Here is a 16,797-nt window from a genome sequence, read left to right as displayed (position 1 = left end):
GTGCGTTATGTAAATAACATTGTAATGGATAAGCAAAAATCTTTCTAGCAATTCCTCTAAACTAATTTGTTAGCCCTATTTCCCAGCCTATATTCACGTACAAATTACCCTCTGTATATATTGCATGTGCAGTTTGTATTCATCACAATCCAAATTGTTCCGTCTGCATATCACAATATAAATATGTGCCGTCCTATTGATTTTCTATCTTATTCCATGCATGCTGAAAGACGTGAATGAAAAGACGTGAAACGTGAATGCACATAAATCATCTCTGTGGGAATGTTTTTTCTTCTTCTTCACCGATGATTTCCGTCAACTTTCCAGATTTTTGGCAACATACTTAAAAGTCACACTTGATTATTATACCTGGCAGGAATACTGTTTATATTACCATGTTTTTTCGCTGCCATCAGAGGAACGTGATGTGAATTACATTATAATAGTCATTTGATGTGTAATCAATGTCTGTGGAGAGATGCGTTAATGCATTACAATGCATTACATAATATTTAAACCATGCTGATGGTCACATCATGCTTGTTGCCACATACTGTTGATGATATGGCCGCACAGTGGGTTTCAAAGTGGTTGGGTCATTAAGCATCCACACAGCGAGGGCAGTGTGGAATGCTTACAATGCTTGAGGGTGGCCTTTGCAGAGCATGACTAGACATACAGTGAATGGAAACTTCCATACTGTACCCTTGTCATCTAATGTGCAATTATCATTAGCAATAGCAGACTGTGTTTGTTAGTTCTTTGGGAGGAGGATGCAAAGACAAGACGACCAACTTCCTCTCTTGTAAACTGTGTATCTGGAAACAGCTTGTTGATATTTAACCATGGTAAAACAAAGCAGCTCCTTCATTCAATGCTCCAAATGAAGCTGCTCCTTAAATCCGTACCGTAGACATGCATCACCAAGGCAACAACGCCCACAAGGAGAATACAAAACTTTGCATGCCTCATCCGATAGCTTGGTTATTTTCAAAGGTTCGTGTTATGGAGGAGTTTTCTTGTAGCACTATCACAAAAATACATTTTCGTGTTGGTTTTGATCCATAGGATCCAAAAAACTGTAGTCTATAGTAGAAAAAAATATAGCACATAATCCAAGGTCACTAGGTGTGATCCCCTGACCACCAACACTAGTCATGTCTGAGTTACCCTTGAGCAAGGCACCTAATTTCCTTAAATTGCCAGCAAACTTTTAGTCGTGGTTGCTGTGTATTACTTGCATATCATTGGTTAAATGCTTGTAATGCAACAATGACAGTGAAAGAGACAGCACACCACGTCTACTCTGCAAATGTTCTACTGACACAACCTTTTTCTGTGTGAAAGAAAGAGCAAGGGAGTGAGTGGGAGGAGGCAAAAAGTTGCCAGAGAAAGTTTTACTCGAGCTCTGCTGGAGAGCAACATGTGTGCCTTGTTTTAACTCTTGCAAACTGGAGTGGTGTAAAAGGGTGAAAGCATGAGAGGGAAGGGTCACTGAGAGAGAGAAACACCCCTCTCATCATTTTAAGAGTGTTTCTCTCAAAGATCCTCAGGAGGGCCAGGCCTGACTTCATCTTGATTCTTTTACGGAACACATGGACAGCAGCAGCTGGGCACAGCAGCTTACACCACTGTTATTTCCAGATGGATTTGGATGCTGAGCATTGGAGTTAGAATGCATCCTCTTGTGGAAAAGTGGCAGCAGGAACAAAGGCCTCTGGATGGAAGAGCTACCAGAAGAGCAGAAGAGAATGTTTTAGTTGAGAAAAACGGAAGCAGAGACGTGCTTGACACGTTTGCTTTCTGAAGAGTATAAATCATTTTCCAACCTGAGATGGGCCACTTGCTGGGTCTGACTCTGGCCTACCTGGCAGCCTGCGTAATGGGCTCGGAGAGGCAGCAGCACCAGGTGCAGCACGGCCCCTGCAGCTACACCTTCATCCTCCCTGAGGTAGAACATTGCCAGCCACAGAAGAACTTTGAGTTCTCTAACACTCTCCAGGGGGACTCCCCAGCCAAGGTCAAATCTGGTGTGAGTCAGCCCACTCTCGGCAGGACCCAGAAGGACAGGTCCTCCTGGCAGGAGAGGAAGCTAGAGAGTCTCGAGACTGCCACGCAGAATAATACCCAGTGGCTGCAGAAGGTAAAATTACTTGATCTGTTAACACATAACAACGCTCAGGATTCTAACTTATGTTGTGCAATTTCTTGGCTTGATTTGATGTATTTATTTAAATGTGTTTAAAGAAATGTCCCTGGAACGCTTGAATGGCCCTATATACAGTAAATTAATCATCATTATTATTATTTAGCAATTCAAAAAATAATAATCATCCATCCATCCGTTTTCTATGCAGCTTACCCTCACTGGGGTAGCGGGTATGCTGGAGCCTATCCCAGCTGTCTTTGGGCGAGAGGTGGGGTATACCCTGGACTGGTTGCTGATCATTTATCATGAAGGCAATTTCAAGGCCATGGATCATTTACTTGACCATGTTAGAATCAAGTCGGGTTGATTGTAGTTTTAAATTTACAGTGTTTTCTTGTGACACATGTTTGAGCCTTTGCGGTAGTCTGAGAATTCTCAGTGCTCTTGTTTTTATGTGATCTATTTTAGTGTGCAGAGCTTCAAAGTCCCCATGAAAAAAAAATCCCCCAATAAATCCAAAGATGACAACATCTGTTGACAAACTTTGATTATTGATAAGTTCCGGGCTTAACTGAGATTTCCTGGAAGCTTGCATGCATATCTGGCTCAGTGTAAATGTCTAGTGTATGCATGCATGTCTCTTCATTCAAGAGCCCTTGGATGCCAGAAAGAAATCCCTGTTGCATGGAAGCAAAGAAAGACAAGCCTGCTAATATGATATGGTGCCAAAAATGTCCTAAGCCTTTTAAATCAGTATTTAACCGCTGCAGGCAACAAATAAACGGCAATCTTGACTCATGTTTTAGCACCTCTTCAGCCAAAGTTGAATGAGCTTAACTTGGCTGCCACTGAAATGGAACATAATGGTGTTTATTGGAATGAGTGTTTTTCTGTGGGAGGCGTAGATAGCACATCCTCTCAATTGGTGTATGGGGAGTGCGGTTTTATTTAGCCTAGATTATGACTCAAATGAAGCGATGTGATTAAAAGTTGGTGCCCAATAGTGTTTGCGTTGCTAAGGTCAATAGGTCAATGTGCACACAGCACATTTCTGCTGGATAGACGCTATTCTTCACCACCCATCTCTCCATTCTTGTCTGTAGCACCATCAATATTTATGCATTAATTCCTCAACCATTTATTCGATGGACCAGGAGCAAGCATTATCATAGTTCTGAATTTAAAAATACAATATTATGAATACCAAAGCTAACTACCCTGATCAGAAACTATATTTCTCTCTTGTGCATTTCAGAGGTGATAAGTAAAAAAAGAAAAAAAAAAAACACTCTCCAAATTCCCATATGCACACTCTATCTGAAGCTCAAGTCTGTGAACCGAGGACCAACCTACCACGGGAAGCATTCCTCTTGAGGCCATGCGGTATGCATGAGTCTCAGAGATGGCAAAAGACCGAGGTGGAGCGGGGAGTTTGTTCTTTTTGTGCTTTGTGCATTGTTGGAAAACATTAACTATACAAACATTTGATACTATGCATTTATATCTGCTAGTTTAAATCCTTATAAATGCAAAACATTCTTGATAGAACCACTTATTCAGTCAACTGGTAATCCCCACCAGGGGATACATAAAGGATAACATAGACAGCCTTCTTAGGAATACACTGTACATGGTGTTGTAATGCCCATTAAACCAGTCTGCAAAGCTATTTTATAGCCCTATAGAGACCTTTTAAAGACATGCATTCAGTTTAGTTTGGTATTGTACGCATTTCACTAAAATGATCTTCTTAAAAGTTATGTGCACTTTAAGACATTCTTCTGTTTACACACGAACTACAGTCCAGATTGGTATAATTTGAATCAAATTGGAACAGGACAAGCACAAAATATGACTTTCTATAACAAAGCTACTATATAACCAACAACACAAAAACAGAACGTTGTATGTCCTGAATTGCGGTGCTGGGGTATTCTTCACTTCTTAATGGGATTAACTGAAGTGCAGAAGTTAGTAGAAATGAAGCTTATCTATAATGCCCAAATGCTAGAGGCATGCCTGTGCTTGTATTTCTGCAACAAATCTGTGGGATATCACTCAAAGCTCCCCCGAGATGCTATGACCCTAACTGTGGACTATCTGACCAAGCCTATTTGAAAGAACCCCTCAACACACCAACCTAACAGCACATATCCTCCACAAAGTGAACGAGCGCAAGGGGACTGTATTAATTTTCCAAATTCCTTCTCAGGAGTTTTCTAAGAGGGAAGTCATGTTTGTTTTCTTTTTTTTTTTTTTCAAGTCCCCAATGTGACCTCCCGCCTGGTCCTCTTTACTCACTCTCTCTGCTGCCCTGACGAGGAGAAGGGATGTGAGTTTGTTTTGGTTTTTGCTTTTAATAGTCTCTGCAACTTATAGCAATCAGGGAGGCCAGGTTAACCTCACTGAACTTTTATCCTTATCCTGTTAAAATACTCTATAAGATACAAATGCATATCCCTTGTTATGTCGTGTAAAAAAATCAAAACGGCAAACCAATTCTGTCCCAGAACGTTGCCTTCATAATCACCATACTGTGCCTCATCCCTTGCAATTATAAGCAAGAACTAGGGTCTCATGGCTAGACAATTAAGATACAAATACATCTCCCTTGTTTTTTCATTTGTGCCTTTTAGAAACATTAAGAAAAAAGTAGGCTTCATCCCAAATGTGATTTAGTGGGCACATGGTGCAGTGGGCTACAAAGCAGCAATTAGTGCAATCCTGGACTCTGAATGGAGCTCTAATGAAAGAATGAAAGAAATGAAAGAAAGCTCTAATAAGAGCTAGGACTTGAACCTGGACAGCACGGCCTGCTAGGATCTTCGGTTCTTCCATCAGAGCTGGCTTTAAACCGTTTGGTCATCACTTCACGTGTTGCAAAAGTTGGATTTAAAGAGCAAAAGAAAAGGTTAGAGACATGAGGACAGAAGGGACTAACAGAGAAGAATTACTACATGAGAAAAATATAATTGCCAATTCATCTCCATTTGCCTCGTTGGGTCATTGTTTTGTACTTCATAAAATATTGAGCAATTGCCATTGGATGCAGTCTCATTTGAATTCATGCAGCTACCCTTTCATTAGTTGGATGAAAACCTTTTGAGACTTGATATCCTCTTATATGTCACTTTTGGTTTAATGTGTGAAGTCTCCAAGGAAGGTCGTACTCAAATGTATGGTATATTAATGAGGCAATGTTGTTTTGCTTCAGCTGGAGAACTTCATTCAGGAGAATGTTCGCTCTGGCGTTGAGGAAATGAAACGATCGGCCGTGCACACTCACACTGCCGCCATGTTGGAGATGGGAACCAACCTCCTCAGTCAGTCAGCAGAACAAACTCGCAAACTGACTGATGTCGAGACCCAAGTGAGGAAATGTTTTGTTTCAACTGTAACATCAAAATAAACCACTTGTTAGATCATTCCTGCCCGAGTTCCCATGTGAAATTCAAATTTAAATCATGAGTACGTTTCCCATTGTTCCATATATTTTATTATAACATCCAGTACACCATAGCAGTTAATCTCTTCTTTCTATACTGTAGGTATTAAACCAGACAAGTCGCCTGGAGATTCAGCTGCTGGAGTACTCGCTTTTTACCACCCGTCTGGAGAAGCACATTCTCCTGCAGACTCAGGAGATCTCACGCCTCGGTGACAAAAACAGGTGGGCACACATAGACGTGCTTAAAATATAAATCCAGTTTGAGCATATTTTGGCAGCGGAAGGAAGCCATTCAGGGCTGGAAGTTTTTTTATAGACCACTCAGACTATACTTTCACCATATTGTCATAGCAATACTGCTATAATGCTTTCTTTTTCATAACAGGAGCTCATTTTATATCCTGTTCAGTTCAAAATTTTCTGTATTAACTGAAAGACACTAAAATATATACATAATTATATGCTTCTTGTCTGTCATATAGCTACAAAATAGCATTATTAATATCATTATTATTCATCACATCTTGTATTATCCTGTGAGTGTACTGTCCGTGCAAACTGGATTTCCTTTTGTAACAACCAGGAAAGAATATCAGCATAAACCAATCCAATCTGACCAAATCATCACACTTACAGTATAATATGCATTGTGTAAAGACGTGGAAGTGAGTGTGTATGTCTGTAGCATGAAAAAGGCAACGCTTGCTAGGAGGGGTTTCCTGCTCTACTCAATAGGAACATGAGGTCAGCTTTTGGTCACGGTGGGAGTGAAAGGCAGGTCAGCAGTCAGCGTGAAAAGAAGTGGGTGGTTCTTGCGCTTGTGTTTTGATTGTTTATCATTCCATCTTTTCACCAAACGCCACTGTCAGAATCCAGCGCCTCCAACGTTGTCACCTGTTACACATTTGGTACTGCTTGTTCCCACTCTGACCATTGGCTCCTTTGGTTTATTATAATACAAATGAATAAATAAATATATGTATGTGACCGTACACACCATAGTAGGGTGCGTGGTATTTGAAACCTCTAGTAGACCTACTGAGAGACAGCTGTGACATATTGTGCAAAGGCAGGGAAGTCACAGATGGCAACACATATACTGATTCCAATGTTGCAGGTTGTTAGCTATATTAGCTGATTTAAACCACTGCAAACTAGAACCACAATACTATTTCTCTGACTATGAAAGGACAACTGCTGCAGTACATTGCTTACATCTGTATTTGTTCTGTCTAACACTGTAACTGGGTAAATGTTATTGCTCATCTACTTAAAGGTATTTATTCTAACAAAATTATGGAAAATGTGTCTCAAATGACTTTACTTGTGATATTGTTCAGTTTTCTAGAACAGAGGCTCTTGACGCTGGAGGCTCGCTATGGGATGGAGTTGCAGGGCTTGCAGAGAGAAAAGCAACAGTTGCAAGAGCTGATGCAAAGGCAGAGCCGTCTGGTCAGCCAGCTCCAGGGTGAACTAGGCAGCGCAACCCTCAACAGCACGTTGCTGCAAAGACAGCAAGCTTTGCTCACTGACACAGTGGGACAGCTACTGGCTTTGGTCAATCATTGCAATGGTAAGACTGGCTTAAAGTAACCGAATAAATACGATAAATTTTGGAATTACAGCGAGGGAGGGAAGATTTGTGGACAATTAGAAGCAGATTATTGGAAAAGACCGTTATTTTTTCAATGAAAAACTTTCATGTACATGATTTTGAGTACATGAGAACATGGAAATGCTCTTTATGATAAGATTAACAAGCATAATGCACAACACAGCAGCAACAGAACCAATGTTGTAATAGCGGTAAAGAGAAAACTGCTCAGCCAGCATTAATATGACTTCATTGTATACGACAGTGTGGTAAGTACTGCCACCTAGTGACCAGTGTAGAATATTACATATCATTCACAGCATCTTTGAATGATTCTTCGAATGCCTTATTTTTGCAGTTTAGTTCTTTTAGACATTTTTTATGCTTTTTAATTGGGCCATAATAAACCACAAAAAATGACTTAGTAATTAATAACAGTGATAGAGTAAAGCTATCAAATTTAAACCACTCAGTGTACTTCAAATGCAGCAACAGCCCTCTTGTGTACTTAATAATAATAATAGGATGTTGCCTACAGCCACAATTGACTCAATGGTGCTTATTTGCACCAGTGACTATGAATGGATAATTTACAATGGTATACATTAGCATATGTCATTTTTTCTTTCTTCAGAAATCTCCCATGTACCCAAGGAGGAGGCACTAACTTTTAGGGACTGTGCAGAGGTTCTCCAGTCGGGACAAACAGCCAGTGGAATATATAGCATCCACCTCCCCAACTCCACCCACTCTGTCAAGGTAGTGCAACTTCAAAGGTCATTCATCTTCTCCAGTAAACATCACTTACTTGTCTGTGACGGGAATTCTTTTCAAAATATTTAGTATGCAGTATATTTTGGAAGATACGCCTTGCTGTTTTGTGACAATATTAAGTATGAGTTCCCAAAGGCTTGAGTTTAAGGATGTGTGACAGAACAACTCAGGAAAACTGCCACACAATTTGCTAACTCGACTGTAGCCTCCTCTCAGTCTGGTTAGGATTCCAGGCTGGTGTCGTCAAGATAGCGGTATTTCTTCATTGCTTTTACTTGCTAGTTGGCACCGAGTTGCCTGTTCTACCTCTTCGACTCCTGTGGGCAAGGCAGCCAGGTGTTAGGTTGTTGTGCCATGTGTTTCCTGTCAACAGGGGCCAGTGTGCATTCCCAGTGATGCAAGCTATTACACCCCGAATCATTGCTGCGTTCAATCTATGTATGCCACACATGAGCTTGGCAAACTGGGTGGCTTCTATAAAGTGAAACAGATACAGTTCTGCTTTTTCCACACACTTCCAAAAGTACTAAACATGTGCCTCGTACAATGTACAAGAACACTGTATCCCAATAGACCTACTGGATTCCCCAAGGCGTACAATATATCGAGAAACATACATTAATTAACATGTGTTGTGTAGTGGATGCAGCAGGCAAATACATATAAATGTAATATAAATTCAATGTACTCCAATGAGACTACATGCACTAGGCTAATTGAAAACAGTATATTTTAAAAAATAAACTAGTACCCACTTCAATTGTGTTAAAATAATAGCTGGATACTCCTGAGTTACTACTACATTTGATCTTACTTGACTCAGTGATGGCCAACTAGAAAACATTTGAGGTACAAAATGTGCAATTGATAATCCCAATATCAGAGTTGTGTTTAAGTATACAGAGAGTCCTTAATGGTTAGTGTGGTGGACACATTAAAGCAAAGGACATTACCATTCTGCTCACTTTTTACCAAGACAGAAGTCCTCCGTCTTTTTTGACCTGATGTAGTGATGGTGGGAAAATGCAGAAAATATCAATGTCAAAAACCGCTGAAGTCCCTTGAGTATCTGTGCATCTGTGCACATACCCACATCCATACTGCACGACTACTGAGACAAGCCATGTTGGTTTTCATTGCGCAATATTTACCAGCAATCCTCCTCTTTGTCCATGTTGCGGTCACAAGTTCTACAATAACACAGCTAAAATAAAAATACGTATTTAATGTACATATTTACATCAAATAATGATGCAACTTTGCTTGCATTTCACAAGGTTTTCTGTGATATGAAGACCAGAGGAGGGGGATGGACTGTTTTTCAGCATCGCAGAAATGGCTCCATTGATTTCCATCGCGGATGGAAGGACTACAAATTGGTGGGTCCTGCAGAGGGTAGGGTGCATCATTATTCATAAAGCTGCTACGGATCAGTGTTTTGACACGGGGCAGGAGGTTTTGTTAACTATTCACATGTGGTTTAGCGCGGAGTGGCGTGGGATCGCTGCCATAGTGCGTGATCCCAGGTGACATGTGGTTGTTGTGTTTGGCAGTCCTTGTGTTTTCTACCACTGGCAGTGTTATTGCACCTGCTCCTGCTCCCTCTGGCTGTCGGACTCCCACACGTCCAAACATGCACACACAAAGCGTGTATCTCAATGACCCACAGCTCCACTTTTGCATCCATCATCATGATCTCAAACACACAGACTACAATTATTTAGTTCCGCTGGCCACAGCTATAGGTCAGCTTTTTGATTGTGTTTCTTCGACATGGCAACAACAGTTTGGTCTGCAAGCAGGGGTGGGGGAAGACTTTGACCGGAGGGAAAGAGAAAACATGACAAATCCTTCAAGGAAAATATTTTTACAAGTGGATGGTAAATATTTGGCTCCAGTTGGGGCAAGGGAGCACAGAGGCCCTGTAGGTGGCAGCGAGCATACATTATTCTATCCAGGTCCCTGCTCCTAATCCCACGGACTTCAATCAATATCACTAAACTGTTGTGCCTAGGCCTGCAGGTATGATAAATGTAACCCAACTCATACCTAATCCACTGTGTATTTACTATTGCTTCAGACCAGTCATTGCAGTCAGTTTGACAAAGTCACACAAAATACAGCAGCAAACAGGGAGATCACTTCATGTTTTTTTCAGATAGAATACAAGAAAGCCATTAATTTTAAATGCTTTGCTGTATCAGAGGTAGTATAGATGAGTACAAATATACACCGATTCCAGACATTTTATCCAAATCCTGATTAAGGTTACCTTGAATGCACAAAGAAAATTCACCTTTGTTTCCGGTGCGCTTCCACTTTTAGCACTTACTCTATCAGGAATTTATGCTTGTATGTAAATAAATTGTGTTATTTGCATTTTTGGTGACCATGTACGTATCTCCTTGTCATCTCATTAAGTTCAGAGTTGAGTTTTAGCTCTGCGTGGGTGACTGCAGCAACACTAGCCTGTGTTTCCATGTGTGTTCCGGAGATAATGTATGCCTGTTATGTGTCTACCGAACAGTAACATTACTTACACCTAGTGACCAGTGCAAAATACTACATACAGTATGATTCACACGAATGCATCTTGAATCTATGAATGCCTTACCTCTCCATGTGTTGTTTATTTAGCAAAAGTGCTCCGACATTTGCTTCAATATGCAATTTTGTATGCACAATTGGCCATATTCAATCATAAAACAGCATAATTTATGAATGCATATACGTATATATATATATTTGTTCTATATGACCAGTCAAGGGTGTACTCCGCCTCACGCCCAAAGTCAGCTGGGATAAGCTCCAGCATACCTCCGTGACCCTAATGATAATAAGCAACATAGAAAATGGATGGATGGATAAAAACCCCTGATAAAGTGAAATTTCAACCCCAAATTTTGCCACGACATACTTGCTTGTGTATAGCTCACAGTGAATATACCCACAAAGTAATTTTTTGAAGTTCAGAGAGTGAGGACAGTGCATTGAAAGTATATTAAGGCAAATCCAAGCCTCAACTGACTCATCACTTGAGTTGGCTATTTCACTTTGCCAAGTCTCCTGCCATCAGGATGATAAATGTGACTAAATTTAGTTACATTATCTTATTAACTGCAAAGACACTTGGCAGGTCCTTGGCAAAAACCACATGCTCATTAAAACATGTTCTTTCTCCTCTTTGTCTTTGTGGCCGATCCAGGGATTTGGAGAGCCTTCTGGGGAACATTGGCTGGGAAATGACATCATCCATAAGCTGACCAGATCCGGAGAATATAGTCTGCATGTTCAATTGAAGGACAAAGACGGGAATGAGGCCTACTCGCACTATGACCGCTTCTACATAGACGGGGAAAACCACAACTACAGGTTAGAAAATACCTAAATATGACTTGACTTTAAACAAACAGCCATTGTTTAAATCATTAAAATCCCAAAAGCAATTCAACAGTAAGATTTAAATTATGAAAGACACATCATGCACAATTTAAAATGCGTTCAAAGTATATCAAGAGATAAGAAACAAGTCTACATCCTTTTCTCCCCTTTTTTAAAACCTCAAGCAACAAATAATTTAAGAATGGCATTCAAAAGGAAGCGCACACATGTGGGAACACCTTTCAGAAATATTTTCTGTCACTTCAGTTACCGCTACCCTTGATATCACCACAATAATTGGAAGTTAACATGGGAGTTAATGCAGGTTGTGGCGAACCACAACTCAAACAAAGACTTCAATGACTCACAAGATTATGCGTGGGTGCACCGAGGCAGAAATGACATCAGAACTCCAAAATAGCGGTATTTAGATTTTACGTACACATCAAAGTGACAGTACCTACAGAAGGATGACATGGGGGTGCGTTTTCCAAGAGCTGTGGTAGTGAAGATAATTCAGCTTGCTTCATTTTTTGCAACATAATTAGCACAATAAAAGTCTGTGTCACAATATTGCAAGGAGGCTGCATTGTGCGAAGCACCTGAGTGAATGTGCTTGGTACTTGTCAAATCTTCTTTTTTTACTATTCAGATGGATTAATATGCATGAGTTAGCCAATGAAAACATGTAATTATTGATAACATAATACTTTCTAAAGGGCCGTATGAGGTAATCTTCTGGCTTGTTTGCGCTTTTTCCCCCCCAAACATGTTCCATGTTGGCGTTCTCTGCAAACATACACAACCAAGAGGAGGGTTCTTCATTTACTCATCACAAATATTCCCTCTCCGCTGTAGTGGAGGTCACATAATTTACAGGGTGCGAGTTCTGTACTAATGAGAAGAAATGACAGGGTGGAAGCCAGGCCAGACCTCCCCCGTCTGCACTCTTCAAAGCAGCGCTGACCCACGCATAACTACACAAAAACACAGAAATGGACATATGACACATGGAAATGAGTGACTTAGAAAGTTTGTTCCAAACAGCACTGCATGGAGGAGAAATAATGAGAACTTGTTTGGGCTTTGGTTTTGGATTGATGTTAGTTGGCAAGAAACCACATATTGAATATAGTACTGTGATTCGCATGACCTATGAACAATAACAGACGTTACCAGGCAATTATGTTTAAACATTTAGAGCTGCCAATGACTTCAATGTAAATGAAAACAAATTCCTCCTATTTTTCTTTTGTATTGAACAATGCCTTTTTTCCCTTTTTTTTCCAGCCTTCACACTGAGGGTTTCAGCGGCACAGCTGGGCGGGCCGACAGCTTGACCCACGGTGGCACCCAGTTCAGCACCAAGGACAGAGATAACGACCGCTGCACCTGCAAGTGTGCGCAGCTCGCCTCTGGAGGTACTGGATGAAGTTTCCCCTAATCTAATGCAATGCAGCTAAAAATGTCCTTCTGTTTTAACTATTTCTATGAATCCATTCTTGCATTTCACTTCCTGTTTAACCAATGTAAGTTCACTGCCCATCTCTTTAGTTAGACTTGAAACTGTATCAACAACTCCTTTACAAAGATAATAATGATCGGTTATTATTAGTACTTATGTACTATTATATTACGACCAACTACAGCCGCAGTAATGTTTATGTCCAGGTACTGCATGTTTCAATCTGTTGACAGGCAAATATATATGTATAAAATTTGTAATATGTATAAAATGTTTTGTGTCCATGATACCATTTGAAGTCTCCCCGTGCTTATTATCTGATTCAAATAGCCTTGTCTGTCGAGGCATGTGAGTCTGCTCTTCATATAAGTATAGATAGTATATTGAACACTTCCAGCTGTGTCTCATTGTGTCCAATAAATCAGACTATATCCCTAATTTCTGCTGTTCCTTCCCCAGGTTGGTGGTTTGAGGCTTGTGGACCATCCAACCTGAATGGTGTGTATTACCCTGGATCCAATGTGGTGCGCTACAACGGCATTAAGTGGTACTATTGGAAAGGGCCAAATCTGATGGCTACCATGACTACCATGATGGTGCGGCCAGCAAACTTATGATTGACTGCTATTTCCTCCCTGATAAATGTTATGTACATCACTGCCTGTCTATATTTTAACTGAAATAAACTAACAGAAATATAAATTGTAACATCTTGGGACAGTTAAAAATAAAATAGCATAGTATTTTCTGTGGCTATTGGGAGGCCTTATACACTTTGCCTTGCACGGCTGATGGCATAAATTACCCAGCAGCAGCGGGCCCTGCAGTATCTATTAGCTTGTAAAGGCTTTCCACCTGTGCACAGTGAGCGTGGCGACACAGGAGGACATGGACTGCTAATTGTTTCAGTTCATCATGGACAGAAACAACATGTCTGACTGACATCTGGCGATGTAGCAGTCAGCTTAATGAACTGGAGAAGTGATGTGTTTATTACAGTCAGTTGGCGATATTGTCCACAAAAAAGAAACCTCTAGTTTACCGATTATGTAAAAATATCTGCTTTTCTTCTTTGCAAATTGACATTCTGTGTGAGGCCTCACTGAACCTTTGAAGGACTCAACCAGGCTTAAAGTGTCTTTGATTTACTGCTCTATTCGGAAAGATGCAAGAGGATGTTCACACTGTAAAACTGCTATAAAGGATGTGTTGTTGTTATAAAGCCTGAGTCTGTCCTATTAGCGTGAAAATATTATATAATTACACCATAAACTGTGTAGCAATACAGATAATACACACATAATCACACATATAGCACTAGCACACACACTGCACACACACTGCTGACATGCAGTGACCCCGTTGCTAAACAAGTTTATTAGAGCCTCCAAGGACTGGACAGGCAATAGATCACCATGGTGGGGAAGCTAGGAATGAATCCATCAAAGCGACTTTAATAAAGTCTAGATTTGGCCGACTGTTTCAACAGATGAAATGGTGGTGTTCAAGTCCAATGAAGCAGACTCTCAACTTGTCCCAAACCCTGTTTATTAGATGGGTTATTTGAAGAAGACGAATGGCAAGACTCAAATTTGGAAACATGTGTTGTATTCTTGCTTCTTAAAAACTTAATTATCCACAATCTAGTCAATTCTTACTGCTCTGTTAGTTTTAGTGTTGCATATTTACTGGCGACCAGTCCGGGGTGTACCCCGCCTCTCGCCCGAAGACAGCTGGGATAGGCTCCAGCACCCCTGTGACCCTGGTGAGGATAAGCGGTAGAAAATGAATTAATTAATTAATGAATATTTATGCAGTTTTTGGTCAATAACCTTTTCAAGTACTTCCCAAAATACAGTGGAACATTGGTTGTGAGAAGGTCCAAGTCAAAGCGAAATGGATTCTAATTGAATACATTTTCCCAATAAAAAATAATGTAAACAAAGCCAAACACGCTAAAACAAAACATCTTTTTATTGTTTTACAAATTAAAATATTACATGTATCATATGATTTGAAATGCATATAGATGACTCTAAGGGATAAATGAATATTTAAGGTTACTTTTACCTTCATTAAAGACATGGTGACATGCTGGCAAATACACAATGTGGCAGCCAGATGAATACACCACCTTCCTGTTTTGCCATGAGTTATTTACTGAATTCAGTCGTGTTTCTCCCCTCAAGCCTATGCTTTTCTTTTGATGATAGCTGCAAAATAACTCAAAATGGAGCCAAAGAAAGTTTCAAATGCCAGTATTTATATAAAGAAGGTGAGAATTCAATAAATAACTCATAGCAAAATACGAAGGTGGTGTCTGTGCTGATCTTGCTGCCATATTGTGGCTTTGGGAACAATCATGTGTAACCTTAAAAGTAACCTTAAATGTTAATGTATCCCTTTCATTTGTAATTTAAATGTATTTAGAAATGTATTTATGTATGTAAAACTATATTTTTTGAGACTTGTTGTGTAACTGTGTCAGTTAGCAAAGAACTACTGTCAACCGCTGATGACATCATAAACCGGCTTCTTTTTTCTATGTGTTAGTAAGCAAACAGCAAACCAAGGATGACAAAAATACATTAATACTTGTCAGATTGTATGTAACTGGAAAATGTATAAAAAATGTTGTGTACAAAACTTCACTATAAAACCCATGGGAACATATTCACTTTGAGTGATCACATGTTCATCTGATTAAAATCAACACATCTAAAGTGGAGCTGAGATTCCAGAATGCTGACGATTGTCAAACAATCATAAAGGCCAATGTCTTTCAACTTCTGGTTTGTTATCATGATTGACTGCAAATGGTAGTTTCTCTTCCTGAGGGATTTTTAGATCCAAAGCAGATAGGATTCAGGTCTGATTGTGTTAAAAAAACTGTGGAATATGTGGATGAGCTAACGCTACCCAATGCCACAAGGTGCGTGTGCCTTTATAATACAGCATATTTTTAACCACTGTTTGGTGTAAGAAGAGCTAACCTATGAGCTACCATCTGACTCCAGTGAGACAGATAGATGCAAGGCAGGGAGAAAATTCCTCCTCAGACTGGAGGAACGAGAGAGGAGAAATTGTGCGGGCGGCAGAGCCAAAATGCTCATAAGTCCTTGTCTCTCCCCTCTTGTGCTGTAGCGCCTTTGATTCATAACGGGTATTTTGGCTGGCCGGGGCGAGGCCCAGGTATGTGTTGGCAGGCGGAAGTGCTGGCGACTGATTTGTAATAGTCATCCTTGCTGTGTGTGGTTTACTGTGTCAGCATGCAGAGCATTTACCTGTGGTCATCAAAAAAGCAATACTGGCCATATATCAGCCTGCCACTTGCAATACATCAGCTACTATTTCTTTTGGAGGTTTTCCTCTGACCAAAAAGCAAAGCAGCACTCGGCTTTGCCTTTGTGGTGAAGGAGGTGGGGGGGAAATAATCTCGCCACTTGGGGGCGCTAGTGCACAGATAATCTGCTTTACTGACCAGCACAGGCCTGTATTAGATTACTATGCATTCATTATGCATGCATACATAGATTGTACACTGAAGTCAACCTAGAGTATGCCTATATTTCAGAATCAGGAATAAACACAATATGAATACAAGAGCTTTTCGATGTTATCTTTCCAAAATCCAAATGATTTATTGATATGATCACAACTAATGCAACAAGTCCCAAAAAATTATGGTTTTACATGCATAAAACACTTTTAAATACATATAAATGCTAAATGAAAGGGATAAATGAACATTTAAAGTTACTTTAACCTTCATTGAAGACACATGGCAGCAATGTGGCAGCGGGATAAACACCAACACCACCTTTGTGTTTTGCCATGAGTTATTTTTTAAATTCAATAGTGTTTCTCACCTTCTTTATCAGGTGCATGAAACTTTCCTTGGCTCCATTTTGGGTTATTTTGCAGCCGTGATCAAAAGAAAAGCAGAGACTTGAGGTGAGAGTCGGTAATGTGAGACTTTATTCTCG

At 40.2% G+C, this 16,797-nt stretch overlaps 1 protein-coding gene across 1 annotated transcript; it reads left to right on the top strand.

Moving 5' to 3' along the window:
* The first annotated feature begins 1,834 nt into the window (after positions 1-1,834).
* Positions 1,835-13,428, top strand: angpt2b (angiopoietin 2b). The gene is made up of 9 exons (XM_058047683.1): positions 1,835-2,143; positions 5,364-5,519; positions 5,698-5,819; positions 6,938-7,170; positions 7,826-7,950; positions 9,243-9,344; positions 11,171-11,337; positions 12,637-12,767; positions 13,271-13,428. Exons 1-9 carry the CDS (start codon positions 1,835-1,837, stop codon positions 13,426-13,428), a joined length of 1,503 nt encoding a protein of 500 aa, XP_057903666.1.
* Positions 13,429-16,797: the final 3,369 nt, after the last annotated feature.

Source organism: Doryrhamphus excisus, chromosome 14 (assembly GCF_030265055.1).
Source record: "Doryrhamphus excisus isolate RoL2022-K1 chromosome 14, RoL_Dexc_1.0, whole genome shotgun sequence".
Taxonomy (NCBI): Eukaryota; Metazoa; Chordata; class Actinopteri; order Syngnathiformes; family Syngnathidae; genus Doryrhamphus; species Doryrhamphus excisus.
The sequence above is the reverse complement of the archived record's forward strand: the minus strand, read 5'-3'. Positions and strand labels throughout refer to the sequence as shown.